At 48.0% G+C, this 18,151-nt stretch overlaps 2 protein-coding genes across 6 annotated transcripts in view; one reads left to right on the top strand and one right to left on the bottom strand.

Annotated features, from left to right (window-relative positions):
* LOC109931837 (phospholipid phosphatase 4-like) overlaps positions 1-7,166 on the top strand; it is a 17,461-nt gene extending 10,295 nt beyond the window's left edge. For both annotated transcript variants that reach the window (XM_020531103.2, XM_020531104.2), the window contains exon 8: positions 4,086-7,166. In XM_020531103.2, coding sequence (XP_020386692.1) covers positions 4,086-4,252 — 167 coding nt within the window. In that variant the 3' untranslated portion in view covers positions 4,253-7,166. The remainder of the gene's footprint in view (positions 1-4,085) is intronic.
* A 7,607-nt stretch (positions 7,167-14,773) lies between these two features.
* Positions 14,774-18,151, bottom strand: part of ddhd2 (DDHD domain containing 2) — a 34,574-nt gene continuing 31,196 nt past the window's right edge. For all 4 annotated transcript variants that reach the window (XM_048618580.1, XM_048618579.1, XM_048618578.1 and 1 more), the window contains exons 16-17: positions 16,444-16,603; positions 14,774-15,767 (exon numbers count right to left, since the gene is read on the bottom strand). In XM_048618580.1, the coding sequence (XP_048474537.1) occupies positions 15,686-15,767; positions 16,444-16,603 (242 nt within the window). In that variant the 3' untranslated portion in view covers positions 14,774-15,685. The remainder of the gene's footprint in view (positions 15,768-16,443; positions 16,604-18,151) is intronic.

Below are 18,151 nucleotides of genomic sequence, written 5' to 3'. Positions count from 1 at the left end.
CTCTCTCGCACGCTCTCTCGCACGCTCTCTCGCACGCTCTCTCGCACTCTCTCTCGCACTCTCTCTCTCTCTCTCTCTCTCTCTCACACACACTCACACACACACACACACACAGCCTCCCTCTCTTTCGCTCGCTCTCTCTCTCTTTCGCTCGCTCGCGCGCTCTCGCTCTCTCTCACTCGCGCTCTCTCTCTCGCACACTCTGTCTCTCTCTCGTGCTCTCTCTTTCGCACGCGCTGTCTCGCGCTTTCTCTCGCGCTCTCCCTCTCTCTCGCTTTCGCTCTCCCTCTCTCTCGCTTTCGCTCTCCCTCTCTCTCGCTTTCGCTCTCCCTCTCTCTCGCTTTCGCTCTCCCTCTCTCTCGCACTCTCTCCCTCTCTCTCCCTTTCTCTCGCTCTCTCTCACACTCCCTGTCTCATGCAGACAGACATAGGCAGGGAGAGATGGACTGGTCACAGACCCTCAACCCCATTTGAGTCTCCAGTGACTGGCTTATCCCAGCAAGGAGAAAGAACGACAGAGACCTGGTGATGGGAGCTCATCTGCATTCACTGGTTGAGCTGCAAGCTTTCCTGCTGTGAATTCAATGTAACTGATCCTAATCTTTCACTAAGAATTACCTTTGAAGCGTATTTGAAATCTTATTTTCATTTCATTCCCTCCATGGTTCGTCCTGCATCTGTTTGAAGCCCCCTTCCCACAGTTAACTATCACCAATGTTCAGGCCACAGCCACTGTTCTTTATTCTGGCATGGGATATGGGTGCAGCTGGCAATTTGTTGCCCCTCCCTCGTACCAAGTCATTGGCCAGAGGGCAGCTGGCGGGAGAACCACACTGCAGTGAGTCTGGACTCGCATGTAGCCAGACTGGGTGAGGATGGCCGTTTTCCCTCTCTGAAGGACATGAGTGAACCAGATGGATCTTCGTCACAATCGTTGGTAGTCCCACCATTATTGAGGCGAGTGCAGATTTTATGAATGGAGTTTGGGTTGGCAGATTTGAACCCCTGTCCCGTGAGCTTTGCCTGGTCCCCTCCTTCGCTCATCCAGTGACATGGCTACTCTGTCACTGCTCTCCCTCCGCATCGAGGAAATCTCACCTCGGCAGGGTTTTCCCAGCTGGCAGTCCTTCCGCAGGTCCTTTGGAAAAATTGAAAACCCTCGGTTTAACTCTGGGGTGATCCCGATTGAATATTGGAGCAGTCAGGAAAGACCTGGAGTCCCTTACGCTGTCGATTTCCTTGTCTGTCTTCGCAAAAGGCGGTGCAATGTCCTGACCTTGGGAAGCACTCCTTGACAAAGTGAAATGCTCCAGTTCGTTTCGCCCATCTGTACACTGCTGACTGACTGACACTGGCTCCCAGACCCACACAGCTTCCTTTTAACTTTCCCATTTTTTTTTTATACGTATCTTCTTATGGGGTCCTCTCCCATCCCTGAAACCAACTCGATGTTGCAATTCACTCTGCTCTCCGACTTCCTCCAATTCTAGCCTTCCTGATTTTTCGCGTCACCCCCTACTGTACCTTAAACTGTTTCAATGCCAACCTCTCCCCTCTCCTTTCTCACCCTCTGCCTCTGTCTCCTCCTCAAAGGGGGCAGATTAAAACCACCTCCTGTGACTGAAGTTGTTGTCACGTAGCCTGACATTCCTATGTGGGATTTGGGGTTGAAATTATTTTTGAGGAGCGTCCTGTGTTGAGTACTCGGATGTATGATGGCTACATAATACCAAGCTGTTTGCCTTTTCTGTGATGAAATCACAGCATAGTCAGCAACTGCTCTGAATAGCTGTGTTTCAGGGAATATTCAGCAAGGGGAGTGGAGCTCAGTGCTGGATTAATGAACTGTGGATTGCGAGATCCCTGGTTCCAATCCATGACCACCCTTGGAGGCGGAATTGTCATTTTGGGAATGTGAACAATGCGTTCTGTGTGACCACAATATGAAAGAATTGTACATTAGGTTTGAATGTGAGGAAGCCCATTCTGAGGAAAGCAAATTGAAGAAGCGAAATTGTGAAGGCATTTGGCATGAATTGGCTGAGATGAAAAAGCATGACTGTACATAGACAATTCACAGCAACTATCCTTTGAGGAGCGTTGATGAGGGTCATGAATTTTTTTAGCAAGACTTGAGATAAAGTCCCTCGTTGCAGACTGGTCAAGAAGTTAAAACCTGTGGGATTGAAGGCACAGTGAGACATTGGATCCAAAATTGGTTGCGAGGCAGGAAGCAGACGATGATGGCAGAGGGATGCTTCTGTGACTCAAAGTCAGTTTCTGCAGTACTCGGCACTGGGGCCCTTGCTGTTTGTGGCGTACATCAATGACTTCGACTTAAATGGGGAGTACGACCAAGAAGTTCACAGATGACAAGCTGGATTGTTAAATAGAGAGAAGATAGCTGGGAAGGTGTAGGAGGATACCAATGGACTGGGCAGAGCAGTGACTAATGGAATTCAACCCGGACAAGTGTGAAGTCATTCACTTGGGGAGGGCTGACAGGGCAAGGGGTTTACAAAATGAAAAGTGGGACCCTTGGATACAGTGAAATGAGAGGGACCTTGGAATGCCTACCCTCAAGGTAGCAGGGCTGGTCAGCGTGGTGGTGAACAGCATGTGAGGTACTTGCCTTTTTTAGCTGAACTTTTGAAAACAAAACAAGGGCGTGATGCTGCAGCTGTATGAAGTGCTGGGTTGGTCCCAGGTGGAATACATTACAGGAAGGATGTGGTTACACGAGAGAAGGTGCAGAGGAGATTAACGTGGTTGCTGCTTGCTTTGGAGAGTCTAAGATACAAGCAAAGTTTGGAGGCTGAGTTGTTTTCCACAGGTCAGTGAAGAATCCGAGGGGACCTGATAGAAATGTGTAAGTTGAAGAGGGGCACAGATAGGGTGGGGATGAAAGCACTTTGCATATTTATGAAGCAGTTAGTAACTGGGGACATAGTTCTAAGGTTAAAAAGTGGAAGGCGAAGAATGGAATTTACAGAGAATCTTTTCAGTTTGAGGGTGGTGGGAGTCTGGATCTCATAGCCTGAAAGAAACCATAAAGCAATGTGTAGACATGCAATTGGGTTGCCTCAGCCTCCAGGGAAATACATGAAAAGCTGGAAAATGGCATGAGTGTAGTGGGATTCTTGTTGGTGTGGACATGATGGACTGAATGGCCTCTATACGTCAATACGCGTAACTGTACATTCTCGCAAGGTGCAAACAAAAGGTAACTGAAAAGATTCTCTGTCAATTCCATTCCTAGCCTTCCACTTTTTAACCTTAGAACTGTATCCCCAGTTACTGACTGCTTCATAAATATGCAAAGTGCTTTCCTCCCCGCCCTATCTGTGCCCCTCTTCACTCTATACATTTCTGTTAGGTCCCCTTGCAATGTTTACTGATCCGTGGAAAAGGTGGCTGACAACCAAATATCAGGATTAGAACAGGTTTTTAAAATAAGTTGATAAAGTTGCCAGAAATACTCGTAAACCTGAGGCTTGGGAGTATTTTAAAACTCAGCAAAGGAGGTCCATGTAACTGATAAGAAAGGGGAGTGTGTTATTTGAATGCAATCTGGTAAGAAACATAAAAATAGAGTGTGAAAGCTTCTATTTTATTGAGTGTGTGTGGGTCTGTTACATGAAGAGTCAGCAGAATTCATAGTGAGAAAAAGAATAGAAGGCGAGTTGGAAAGATTGAAGCATGTGGGATGGAAGATTTATACACTGGTACAGATTGGTGATAAATGAGTCATTTCTGCTTTGCCAGGCTGTGACATGTGGGTGACTGCAAGCATTGGTGCTTGGGCCACAACTGTTCACAATATTTGTCCATGACTTGGAGTTGGGGACCAAATGTAATATTTTGAAATTTGTGAATGATACAGACTGAAATGGGAATGTGTCCCGATCAGCCACGATTATATTGAAATGGCGGTCAGGATCGATGGGCTGAATAGTCTCCTCCTGTTCCTCTGTCCCTAAGCCCCTGGCTCTGGGACCAAGGCCAGCTTTTGGAGACTGTAAGCCTTTGGGTGCAGGGGAGGCTGGGCTTGTCCCCTTGAGTAAAATGCGAACTTTGTCTTGTAGATGTGGTGGCTGGCTCTCTGATCGGACTGACCGTGGCCTATACCAGCTACCGGCAGCATTACCCGTCCCTCTCTGACCCCGACAGCCACAAACCGTACCCCAAGACCAAGCTGTCCACGACGCAGGAGCGGAAGCTGTCCAATCCTACCTTCAAACTAGACGTTTAGAGAGCCAACGGTTCGGCGAAGTGGACCAGGAAACACGAACCCTCTCCTCGCCATGTAAACTCGCTTTTCCTTTTTTTTTGGATGGGGTGGGGGGAGCAACGTTTGCACATATTTATAATGGGACCTTCTGCAGCACTGCATTAAGTGCGCATATGACTCTCTCTCTCTCTCTCTCTCCCACACACATAAACACCCACACACACAAACACCCACACACACGCGTGCACACCCCCCCCCCCACACACACACACACACACACACACACACACACACACACACACACACACACACACAAAATACGTGTGCAAAGCAAGGGAATTAAATGGACCAGCAAGACACCAGAGCATTCAGATTTCATTAGTTCATGAAGTTAATGTGACTGATTGTCCCCCTTTTCTTAATTTATAAATGGAAGTCTTTTTCTTAAAATTTTGCTTGAGTTTGAAAATTCACAAATAAAATGCAGACCGTTCGAAGGCAGTGATACACCATGGTTGTAACAAGTAAGTGCATTTCGACTTAGGGCTGGATGCCTTTCTGAAGGTGATGACGGTTTGAGTCTCGGAACTTGGCTGAACACCCCAACCCCACCCCCCATTCCAAGGAGTTAACTTCAGTGCGGAAGCAAACAGCCACAGTGCTATGCACTGTCTGAATTCTACACTGTGCTGTGCTCACTGGGACCAGTGCCTGAAGTTCACTCCCCAGAATAAGATGAGTCAGTGGTGCACAAGTCCTTTGATACATTGCATTGGTGGTTGCTTTATCGGTGGATGTGATGTGACCAGGGGTTCAAGACAGCTTGGGGGTTATGCGATTGTCTGCAGTCTTAATCAGAGTCGTTGTCAATCCAGCCTGGGGTCCCCACGAGGTGACCTGGCCCGTTCTGATGAATCACCTGCAGGCCAAGTTGGGAAAGCTGAGCAGCCTTCCTTACTGAAGGGACACTAATGACCCCATTTGGGTCTTTCCACCAATCTGACTACTTCTTCATCACTTTGACTGATGCCGGGAGTTCAGTTCCGAGTTAATCCGAGCTAAAACGTACAAACCGTCTTTTTCCAATTGCCAGGAATTAGGTTCACAAGGACGTTAAAACTAGGAGCAAGAATAGGCCATTCAGCCCATTGACCCTGCTCCACCATTCAATTCGATCATGGCTGACCTCATCTCGACTTCAGTTCCATATTGCTGCTGCTCTCCATGACCTTTCAACCTGTAACTCATTAAAAATCTGTCGGTGTGCTCCTTAAATTTACTCAGCATCCACTGCACGCTGGAGAAGTGAATTCGACAGATTGACAAACCCTTTGAGAGATGTCATTTCATTTCGTTTCTGCTTTAAATCTGCCAGCCCTCATCCTAAAACTCAAGGTACAGCCGTCCTCTGAGCCAAACCCGAACAGCTGCCACACTTAGCCACAGCCTTTCACAACAGGTTTATGGACAGAATTTTCGTAAGAGTATGAACCCATCACTGGTGGCACTCGTTCTGGTGAAACACTCGCTCACTCTGTCACCGAGACACCACATGGTTGTGGAGGTGGGGACAATATACAGTGAGGTACGGAACGGTTTATCGTATCAGTGTTGACATGGTTATGTCAGGGAGATGCACTCCAGTTTGCCCTCTGTCGTGTTGTGCGAGGCATTGGTCATGTTGCTTCCTGTGGTGAAACCCATCAGATTCTGTCTCTCTGTAAGATCCCAAGGATTGGTTTTGGGATTCTTCAGTAAGCACACCTGACCATTCCACCCTTGCTTACTGTAGATGGGAATGAATGAATGCAGAGCCTCTCCCTGGGTTTTGCTCCCTGATCTGACTGCTTGGCACTGCTGTGGGTATGGAGTTGGGTGGCATCATGTATTTTGTACAGAGTTTTTTGAGGTGGGTGGGGGAACAGTTCTCCCTGGGATGGTGGTGTTAATGTGTGACCATGCTGGTTCCAATGGCCGTAGACGAACCTGTTGACATTCCATGCTCTGCAGGATGCTTGCCACTCTGCTGTGCCGTGTGTAGGGAAGGACTTGAGTTTGCCATGGAGTGCCCAAAGTCCCTTTCAATTTGGAAAGAGAGGTTGGAGGGGTGGGTGGAGAGTGGGATTGGATGTGACCCCCAGCCCCTGGACAGCAAGGTCCAGTTGTCTCAAATCTGTGGACCTGGTTCAGTGCAGTAGCAGTGACTGACACTCACACAGACATGCACACATCTCTTCACCCCCAGCCACCCCACAAACCTGTACCATTTCACACAAGCTGTCGTGCAGGGATCTATTGTTGACCCTCTTGTCAATCGCACTCACCTCAAGCACAGATTCTATCAGATCTGGAGCCTTGTGGCTATCTGGCAGATGGTCTGCTCCTGACACTGTGGGCTGAAATGGTTCACCTTTGTCTCTCAACACTTTGATCCCTGGCTGCCCATCTGGTGGTTCTCAAATAGCAGTCGTTTCTAGCTGCAGGATAAATAATCTCAAGTGTTGTGGCATCTCCAGCCCTGCTTTGTACAGCTCCCTTTCATGCCAATGTAAATACCCAGAGAAATAGACACGCTACCATCTATGTCATCAAACATGCTGCTGCTTTTCAAGATTACAACTGGGCACAGTTAGAGCACAGACCCGAGGGAAAGGAAGTCTGAAGTACCACACCCTTGGGGTGTTGGTATTTACCTCCTTACGGAATGTGAATTTCACTGGAATGTGGTGGGTGGGTTGGAGGAACCAAATGTTGTGTTTGTGAGCCCTGTCTTGTACTGTAAACATCCAGGGGCAGACTGTGACATGTTCTAGTCCCACGCTCTTGTGATATGTTCTAGTCCCACGCTCTTCACAGCAAGTAATGTAAAGTCAAATCCTGTGTATTCATGGAAAGTATTCTGTTTGTGTGGAAATAAAACAAAGACTGAAAGAGATTGAGGTCTTTCTCTGTTTTTTTTTTAATGAAGGCAGCGCACTGGCCTTGCACACTGATAGGGGTCTGTTTGATGAGCGACAGTTTCCTTCAGTCTTCAGGGCCTTTCAAAGTCCCAAGTCTCTCTGAACCTTGATGTGCGGTACCCTGTCCATATACAGCTCTGATTTATTTCAGCACAGATTCTCTTCCCTCAAAAACAATCCCAAGTTCGCAGTCTGGGGCTGGGGGGCTGCGGTATCTAGGTACAGAGAGGGAGATCTTTAACGTCTCAAAGGCAGTGTGAAGCCCATGGCAGCTCAGGATTTGCAGGTCTTGCCTTTTTTGTGATGCAGTTTGTGGGTTGAGTGCCACCCCTAGGTGTTGTAGCAGGTCAGCCTGCACTGATGCTCCCACTGCGGTATTGAGGGGGTGCTGCACTGTCGTCCTCCAGATCAGGCATTGTCCTGAGGCCCCGGATGCACATATAAGATGCTTTACAGGCACTGTCTGGGGAAGTCGAGCTGATGTAATCATCCACCAGTACTATGGCATTGGGCTGTCCATTAATAAGTGCATGCCTGTTTTGGGGGAGCTTGCTGTGTGTAAATTTGCTGCTGCAGGCCCAATAATTGTGACTGCACGCCTGAGAAAAACATCTGGGAACATCCTGGAGCAATGCAAGGTGATCAATGCATGCAAGTCTTCCTTTTGGAGGTTAGCTGGCTTCCAATGTTGTCAATACTCTTGTGCTGGAATCCCGAAGAAAAGCAAGAGGAGGTGATGGTTGTGGAGGAGGGTCTCTGTATCTGGGTGATGTTTCAATGTTCTTCGGACAGTCTGATTTGCAACATGCTTTGAAAAAGTGGTGGAAACTTACAATGGCAGTACTATTGAATGGGAGGCGGACAGAATGGTGAAGAGGAGCAACAAGACAGGCCTCACAGAATAATGGAGGACTCATCCTTCGAAGATCCAGCAGAGGGACAATGGGCCAAATGGTCTCTCATGATTCTTCAAACGTTGAACTTCCCATGAAAATGTGAAAGGAATTTTGAAAGTAGGCATTCTGAAAATTCTTCCGTACCATGTGAGCATTTGTTCCTGTTCGCGAGTTGCCCTGTGAGAAGGAGGTGGTGAGCTGTTTTCCTGAACCGCTGCAGTCCTCCTGCTGTGTGTTCACCCTTAGGGAGGGAATTCCAAGATTTTGACCCAGTGACACTGAAGGAATCGCGCTATAGTTCCAAGTCGTGATAGTGAGTGTTCCCATGTACCTGCTGCATTTGACCCTCTGGGTGGGAGAGGTCAGTTTCCCACAAGTCTCAGTTGTCAACCCCATGAGGTCAGCGAAAGATCTAGTTCCAGCATATGCACAACTAGGTTTGACAACAGAGATCACCAGAAGAGAATCTGCCCTTGTCTATCTTGGTGGTATCAGTTTGGAAGGAGCCTTGGTGAAATGCTGCAGTACGCATTGCTGCTGCTATTCTACGGGCGGTGGAGAGAATGGTTGTGGAGCCAGCCAAGCGGGCCGCTTTGTCCTGGATGATGTCGAACTTCCTGAGTCCATTCCTGGCCTGCATCTAGGCAAGTGGGGAAGTACTCCATCTCATTCCTGACTCGTGCCTTGTAGATGGTAGACTTTGGTGAATTACTTGTCTCAAAATCCATCAACCTTTAAGTTTTAAGTGCCCACAACTTTAAATATGAATTGATTTAATTAATTATTGTCACGTACCAAGATACAGTGTAAAGTATTGTTTTGCGTGTTAACCAGGCACATTATATCTTACATAAGTAGATAAAGGTAATAGAACAGAATGCAGAATATGGTGTTGCAGCTGCAGATATGCAAATCTAAGACTTTATAATTTAATGCAAAAGGTGGGAATAAAAACATAGCACAAAGAAAAAAAAAGCTAGTGAACAAGGGAAATTCATGACTGATTTTGTAAAATGACAGTCATAATTAATTTGACCTGGAAAAAGGCGACCTTTTTAATGGCATGGGTGTGAAATGATAATGAACTTGACTTTTGCGAGAAAGGTGTTGGTTTTGCACATGGTGAGAAGTTGGCAATGGTGTTATGAACAAGTTGTACTGAGAGGAACAGTGAAACTCCAAATGGACAAGCTGGTGAGTTTGCATCTCCTGCTAAAGGTGTGATTCAGGCAACTAAATATAGCAGGAGACAAGAGGCTCCACAGTTTTTTTTTGAAAAGGAAGAGACAAAGTGAGTGTATGTCCTCTTGACAACAAGAATGGGGAGTTCATTAGGAAACGATGAATGAATTGAACAAACAGTTTACGTGTCTCTACTCTGTAGAGAATACAAAAAAATCTTATGGAAGTGACAGTGGGTTAGGAGGTGGAAGGGAGAAGGGAACTGATGGAGCTGTGGGCTGACAAATCCCAGCCTCCTGATAAACTTCACCCCAGAGTCTTAAAAGGAGTGTCTAACAAGTAATAGATGCATTGGAGTTCATTTTCCACAACTTGCTAGATTCTGAGCAGGCAGGTTCCATCAGACAAGAACTAGCAACAAGGAGTTATTCTGTGGAGGAAGAAAGGGAGACGGAAAACTACAGTTAGCTTGGTGCCTATTGCAGAGAGAAGGTCTAAGAATTGATCCCTTGGGAGTTGACAGATGGACACGTATAAATTCGGAAAGTAATTGAAAAAGTCAGCATGTTTTGTCACAAGGGGAAATACATGTCACCAATCTTGGAGGTTTCTGTTTTGAGGCCTTAGCTTTTTTACAGTTTATTTCAGCGAGTTAGATGCAGGGAGTGAAGGTGAAGTACTGAAGAAGAAATTGCAGAGGATGAAGAAGGCAAGGAGATTGCCTAAGTGAGAAAAACTCTGGCCGATGGGTTTATTAGGTGGGAAAATGTGAAATTGTTCCCTTTGGCAGGTGGAATAAACCTTAGTCAGGCTCCATATGGAATACTGTGATTGCTGCACTATCGGAACGACGTGATTGCACTGGAGAGGGTGCAGAGGAGTTTCACCAGGATGAAAGGTCTCAGTTATGAGGATATACTGGACAGGCTGGGGTTGTTTCCCTGGAGCAGAGGAGACTGGCTAATGGTGGGGAGGGGATCTGATTGAGGTACACAACAGTCTCCAACACTTCAAGCCTTGTGTTAATTTTCATGGTGGAGTTAGATAAAGGGTGGAGTCTGAGACATGTGCAGAATGGAAGTGTTAACAATCAGCTGACAGGGATCCAGACTAAGCTGGTGTGAGTGGCTCAGTGAACAAAGTGCTCTGGGTCTCTGCTGGGAGAGAGGAGGTTGTGAGTTCAAATCCCTCTTTTAGCCAGGGTGCAGCAGGCCCCTATTTTCAGCCAAGCAAGGCATTGGAGATGTCAAGGATCAACTTGAAATATCCTAAAAGTATGGAAGGCAGAGTGGCTGAAGGGATGCATGCTCACCTCCCAGTGATGTGGTAGGGTCACAGACAGGTTTGAGCCGCGGCAAAGCCAGGTAGAAAACAGAGGGAGTGGGGTTAGAATGGAGGGAGGATGAGTGTAGGAAATGGTTGGGGTGCTCGGGGAGTGAGAGCGCAAGCAGGGCTGAGAGAAGAGTTGGAGTGTGAGTAGAGCAAAGCAGGGGTGTTTCTTTGGTGGGGTGGCCAGTCCCCCTAAGGTGGCATAAAGGCAACCATAACCTCGCTACCCTTCATCTCCTCAGCTTTTACTCCCACCAACAGGGCTCTTCTATCTCACTTCCTCTGAGCATTTCCTACACTCATCCTCCCTCCTCTAACCAGCTTTGAACCCATCTGTGATTCTAACACATCACTGGGAGGTGAGCAGGCATCCTTTCAGCCACTCTACTTTCCATACTGCCAGGATATTTCAAGTTGATCCTTAACATCTCCATTGCCTTGCTGATCTGAAAATAGGGGGACTGCTGCACCCTGGCTAAAAGGGGATTTGAACTCACAACCTCCTTGCTCCTAGTCACAGGCCCACAGTTCCTGCTCACTGAGCCACTCACAGCAGCTAACTTTTGGTCCCTGTCGGCTATAGTTAACACTTCCATTCTCCACAACATCTTTCAGACTCCACCTTTTGTCTAAATCCACCTTGAAAAATTAAGACAAAGTTTGAAGTGTTGGAGACTGTGTTTGAAAGTTTTGCCTACACATCTCCCTGCTTGGTTCAAGACTTCACATTGCATGGTCCTAGATCTGAAAATATCTTGCAACCTCCTTAAAAGCTACTGGCCAGATTTGAAACAAGCACCTCTCTCCAACAGTAAAAACCAAACACTTTACCCACACACCATTCACACATACAGTATAGAACCTCCCCCTTGTCACTTGACATCTCCATGTGTAATCTTGTCAATTACAACCACCTTTTACTTTGAGACCACACACCAAAGTGACCTACAAACAGGTTCTCACAACGCAGCTCTACACCATATAACCGCTCCGCCAATCCTCTCACCCCTCAGTGCAATGTGTGTGAAGGGTGACTGAGTTAGCATTTCACATCTTATGTCGGAACCCAATCTAACCAAAGTGAACCATTTGGCTCTTTCGGCCTATTCTGTTCCCTCAGACCTTCCTTGCCCCTGATCGAACCCTCCTTCTCCTCCTCGCCCCGTGCACACCCTCACAGTTTGCTGACCAGACACAATCAAACTCTCTGCAGCGTCTCAATTTGCTGCCAGCTCAGCCACTGAGCCCCCAAGGATCTCCAGTCATGGATTTCACTTTCTCTCTGAAAGACCGCCCTTTGTTCCAGGACAACCTCAATGTTCCTGCTGCAGTGTGAAAATGGCTAGGCTTTCTCCTGGACTCTCCAAACACTCAAAGGCGAGTTTACTGTCCCTGATTTTGTACGTCAAGAATGGATCTTGTCACACTGAATCAGACTAAATAGAGATTTGAAATACTCCTGAGACTTGTTAAAATTGATCTCATCTCAAGTTTTATGTTCCCTTATCGGGTTGAGTGCTTCCTTCCACTTTGATGTCTCCCCAAATTTGAGAGATACTCAATGAATATTTCGAATGAACAGCACCCTTTAGAGGAAAGCTTCTCCCTACGCCCCTCAATCCCTCCATAGTGTAGAGAAATGGCGATGGGGAAACACTGCACTGTTACAGGCAATTCAATTTCAGGCAAACTCATTACATGTCACAGAATCACAGGATTGTTCTGGCACAGAATGAGACCATTCAGCCCATTGTGCCTGCATCTGTTCTTTTACCTCATTGCCTTTTGACTAATGAAGGCAAACATACCGAATGCCTTCTTCACTATCTGTATGCCTGCAAGGAACTATAAACCTGCACGCCAAGGTTTCTTGGTTCCCTCGGGGCCTACCATCAACTGCGTAAGTCTTTGCCTGGTTTTCCTTACCAAAATGCAACACCTCGCATTTATCTGAATTAACCTCTATCTGTCACTCCTTGGCCCACCTGATCAAGGTCCCTTTGTACTCTGAGGTAATCTTCTTCACTGTCCACTAGACATCAATTTTGGTGTCATCTGCAAACTTACAAGCCATACCTCCCATGTTCACATCCAAACCATTTATTTAAATGGCAAGCAACAGTGGACCCTGCACCACTGGACACAGGCCTCCAGTCCAAAACTGAAAACCTTTGAAGTGCCCACTAGTTGGCCCTTCGGTCCAACTCATCCACATCAAAACAGACATCCCAATCAGATCTAGTCCCAATTGCCAGCATTTGGTCCATATCCCACGAACCCCTTCCTATTCATGTACCCATCCAGGTGCCTTTTAAATATTGTAATTGTACCAGCCTCCACCACTTCCTCTGGTAGCTCATTCCATACACACACTACCCTCTGCGTGAAAAGGTTGTCCCTAAGGTCCCTTTTAAATCTTTCCCCTCTCACCTTAAACCTTTGGCCTCTAGTTTTGGACTCTCCCACCTTGGGAAAAAGACCTTGGGTATTCACCTTATCCATGCCCCTCATGATTTTATAAACGTCTTTAAGATCACTCCTCAGTCTCTGATGCTCGAGCCTATAATGCCTCTCCCAATAGCTCAAACTCTCCAGCCACAGCAATATCTTTGTAAATCTTCTCTGCACCCTTGAAGGTTTAACAACATCCTTCCTGTAGAACGGTGACCAGAATTGTCTGCAGTATTCCAAAAGTGTCCCGTACAGCCACGACATAACATTCCAATTCCTACACTCAATGTTATGACTAATGAAGGCAAACATCCCGAACACCTTCTTCACTGTCTGTATGTCTGCAACTCTACTTTCAAGGAACTATAAACCTGCACGCCAAGGTTTCTTGGTTTCCCAGGGGGCTACCATTAACTGTGTAAGTCCTTGCCTGGGTTGCCTTCCCAAAATGCAACACCTCACGTTTATCTAAATTAACCTCTTTTGGCCCATCTGATCAAGGTCCCTTTGTACTCTTGAGGTAACCTTCTTCACTGTCCACTAGACGTCAATTTTGGTGTCATCAGCAAACTTACTAATCGTACCTCCCATGTTCACATCCAAACCATTTACTTAAATGGCAAACAACAGTGGACCCTGCACCACTGGACACTGGCCTCGAGTCCAAAAACACAGGAGGTACCTTCAGGCCAAATTTGCATCCAATTGGCCAGCCCCTGCTCGATCCCATGTGATCTAACCTTACAAATCAATCAATCTACCATGCAGAGCCTTGCCAAATGCCTTGCTGAAATCCCATACAGACAGCACTTACCGCTCCACCTTCGTCACTCTTCTTGGTCACTTCTTCAAAAATCTCTGTTCAGTGAGACAACTTCCCACGCTCAAAGCCGTGTTGACTATCCCTAACCAGTCCTTGCCTTTCCAAATAAGTGTAAATCCTGTCCCTCAGGATTCTCTCCTAAAACCTACCCACTGCTGATGCCAGGCTCAATCGGTTTATCGTTCCCTGGCTTTTCCTACCATCTTTCTTAAAGGATGGCACCACGTTAGCCAGCCTCCTGTCTTCTGGCACCTCACCTGTGGCTATCGATGATACAAATATCTCAGCAAGGTGTCCTGCAACCACTTCACTAACCCCATCCGGATTCAAATAATGCCAATAATTAGGCTAACTGATCTATAATTCCCAGCCTTCCTTCTTGAAAAGTGGAGCGATGAGCAATTTCCCAATCAGCGACATGACTCGTATTGAGGGAATACTCAAAAGATTAATGTTAGGGCATTTACAACATGCTGCCCTGCTTTAACACTTTCAGATGGAAACATTCCACCTAACATAACTGAAGTTTTGCAATCAAAACTCATACATTCTTGGCAAAATTCATGGATGGGACATGAGCATCATGGCCTGGGCCAGCCTTCTTGCCCACTGCAAGTTGCCCTTGGCTGTCTTGTCCATTTCAGAGGGTAGTTCAGACACAGCCATGCGGCTGTGGGTCTGCAGTCTCCTGTCGGTCTGGTCCGTGTCAGGACGGCAGATCTGCCTCCCCAGGAGATGGTCATAAACACCCATCGGATTCACCAATCCACAGTGGTTACACGGTCGGTGATTTGGGGACCAGGAAAAGAAATGGGGGGAGTTCACAACAGGACAAGGAGAGCAGCCCGAAAGAATAAAGGATGACACATGTAGCACTTGCAGCAAGAAAGAGGAGGACAGGAAGATTTCCTTAAGTTTATTGGTTGAGGGATCGTACAAATTGCAAGGGCTAGACCAGAGTCTGCGATTTCCACGTCCAACATAACACTGCTCAGAGATTCCACAAAGCCGGTGCAAGACTGAGAAAAAGTGAGCTGTTTATTGCTGTTACAAAGGTGACATTGCACTTGGTTCTCCTAACAATCCCTTACACCCACCACCAACCTCCCCTCCCCGCCCCCCCCCCCCCCACCACCACCACCACCACCACCCCAACACAGACGCAGTGAGTGCTGCATTTCTCTGTGGAGTGAGTGTGGAGCAGGGAAGAGAGCGCAGACCAATAGCAGGTCCAACTGGGAAACCTCGTTAGTATGTAGCTTTACTCGGAGTTACATTTACCAAAGCTTCAATAGGAAACTCATTCATCAAACAAGACGACTTCCAATGATCCTCCTCAAACATGCTCATCTTCAAAGTGCCATTTTAATGTGAATGAAAGGTGTAGAAAATAAATAAGTCTGTGCAGATTGGTCCTTCAAGAGCCACAGTTGTCCACACTGGGCACACAGCCCCTCAGCAGCATCCAGGATCAACCCAGTGACTGTATAGTTGAGAGTTTGTAGGTGAGTCAATCCCCTCGCTCCCCCGTCGAGAGGTCCGATTGGGAACAAACTTGCCGTTTGCTGAGCTACCCAGATAGATTAAAAAGGTCAGCTCCCACAGGTTGGCCATCAGACCTGGCCTCAAAGCCTGTGGAGAACACACACAGACAGAGTCTACACCAGTTCAGTGCTCCTCCACCAGAGGAAGCAAGGTCACCCCAGGGTAGCCATGAGAATTGCTCCAAAACCAGCTCCAAGGTGCCCACTCCTGCCTTGGGTCCAGTTCGTGTCAATCTGATAGTTGGTGGTGGCTCGCTGCTCCAAACCCATCAGTGCTGCACTTGTTCCAAGGTGACCCCCAACGTTTGGTAGACTTCCTTCAGAATTAACAGTGCGGTGTCTTCAGACTCCCTGGAGGGACCAGACAACAGGAATAGCTCAGTTTCAGGATAAATGAGATTTTAAACAGCAGAGGGAAACGACAGAGGTGGGGAGACGTGTATTAAACTGATCAATGGTCTAACAATATCTCAGAGTTTGTCACGGAGACACAAGACTGGAAAGGTTCACCTGGCTCTTGGGCCAACTGGTCAGGATAGGGACAGGCAAAAATCGATGACAACATACATTCACGCACAGCCTTCAATGCAGGGTACACGATTAAAAAACATAAACCAAGCTCCTCCTCAGAAATGAAGGCCAGATGAACATGCACAGCGATCACATAGGCAAGGGGAACTGGGAGAAAAGCAAAAAAAAAAATAAATCCAGCAGGGGATACTGGGAACTGGGGGAACAGAGGAAAAAAAAAACCATGCAGGCAGGGGGTACTGGGTAACTGGTGACTGACCGTGAGTTGGGTTGGACAGCCCCAGGAAGAGGCAGCCCAGTGGGTCAGTGACCTCAGTGGTCCAGGGGACAGCTACAGGGTCTGGTAGACAGGGGTTTCCAGAGGTGCTCCCTGTTCAGCCTCATCACCTGATCAGAGCAGAGAGGATGCCAGTCAGTTGGCTCTGGCACTGCCTGCAATCCCTGCCCACCCACCCACCACCAACCCCCAGTCCTTCAGTTCACACGGTGCCCTTACCAGTAGCAGAGGTGACTCTGCAGGGCAAACAGGTACTCGTTGAAACTCTCAATGGGCTTCTCCTGCAGCACGTAGTCAATCCGATGGCCTCCATTTAGCATTCCGATCTTTACCTGCTCCATCTCCTCCTGCAAGGGGCAGCTGCCGTCTGTCTCCTCGCCTGCTTCAAGACAAACATGGCAATGCCTCAGACAAGAATGACCTCTGTGTGTGTCTCTCTCACTGTCTGTCTAGCTCAGCCCCTCGTCCCCACCAGCCCGTGCATGGGAAGCCTCCTGGTCTGCTGCTGTCACACAGGAGGGACTGACCGACCACGAGCCTCCCCACCACCCCCACCGACCTTCCACAGGCCCAGCGGGAGCAGTCAGAGGCTGATCTGTTGGAGTGCCTGTGGGAGGACGCACAGAGACACATGCTTACCCCCACAGACACGCACGCAAGCACTCTCAGACAGACACGGACAAACACGCAGGCACACACACAGAAGCCACTCTCGCAGACACACAACCATCTCCACCCCCCACCACCACCATCCACGGTCGTCCAGTCCCAAGCTACAGTGCAAACACAGAGCTTGCAACCCACAGGAAGCAGCACCCCCCCATTCGCAAAAACATACATTCATGTAGCATCTGTGCCATGACTAGGTGCTCCACAGGAGTGTTATAAAACATACATATCACAACGAGCTATCAGATATTTAGCAAAAACTTCTTGGTCGAGGAAGGACGGCGGGGTGGTGGGTGTTGGTGATGCAGCCGTTGTTGGAGGGTGAGGGGGGCGAGGGGGGCCTGGACAAGGGTTTGAGCAGCAGACAGCCCGCAAAGTGGGTGAGGATGGTGCAGAGCTGAACACAGAGTCTCTCTGAGATGGTATGGATACACACCCCCCAGCTCGAATGCTGTCTGAGCTGTGAACTGATGGGTATTGATAACAGCAACAGGGTTACAGAGTGAGATTGGCAGCCATGGCTCTCTTGCCGTATCCTACCCCAACGACTGACTGTGGGCACATGGGGCAACAGGGCAGCCACTGCGCACCCGCATCCCCAACACATGGTGACAAGACCAGGAAGACTGGGAATGTGTGGTTCCTCATTGTAACCCCCTCCAGCCTCGCTCAACAGGCACTGGACCAACCAATCACTGTGAGACCAAGGCCAGTGTGTTCGACACAAGAAGGTGCTGACCCTCTGCTGTGTGCTCCCCACAGCGTCCCATGAGGCAGGCAGGCATACTGCACGTGCTACTGAGCCCTGATGCTGGGAAATCACAAAGACCAGAAGATGCAGTCTTCGGTTATTCAGCCCATCTACGCTGTTCCCCCATTCAGTGAGATCACAGCTGATCTGATCATCCTCAACTCCACTTTCATGTCTTTGCCACATGACCCATCATTCCCTCATTAAACAGACTAGATTCTGGGGGGGTCTTGACAGGGGAGATGTAGAAAGGTTGTTTCCCCTTGTGGGAGAGTCCAGGACTGGAGGGGATCATCTCAGAATGAGGGGTCACCCATTTAAGAGGGAAATGAGGAGGAATTTGTTCTCTCCGACAGTAGAGGATCTGCAGAATTCTTTACCACAGAGGGCTACCGAGGCTGGATCATCAAGTCTTTTCGCGGCTGAGATAGATTTTTAAATTAGGTTTTTAAAAATTTTCCTGTGCAAGGAGACTGTGCAAGGAGACTGTGCAAGGAGACTGTGCAA

Source organism: Rhincodon typus, chromosome 40 (assembly GCF_021869965.1).
Source record: "Rhincodon typus isolate 14 chromosome 40, sRhiTyp1.1, whole genome shotgun sequence".
NCBI classification, from domain to species: Eukaryota; Metazoa; Chordata; class Chondrichthyes; order Orectolobiformes; family Rhincodontidae; genus Rhincodon; species Rhincodon typus.
Note: the sequence above shows the minus strand (reverse complement) of the source record. Positions and strands in the feature narration are given on the sequence as shown.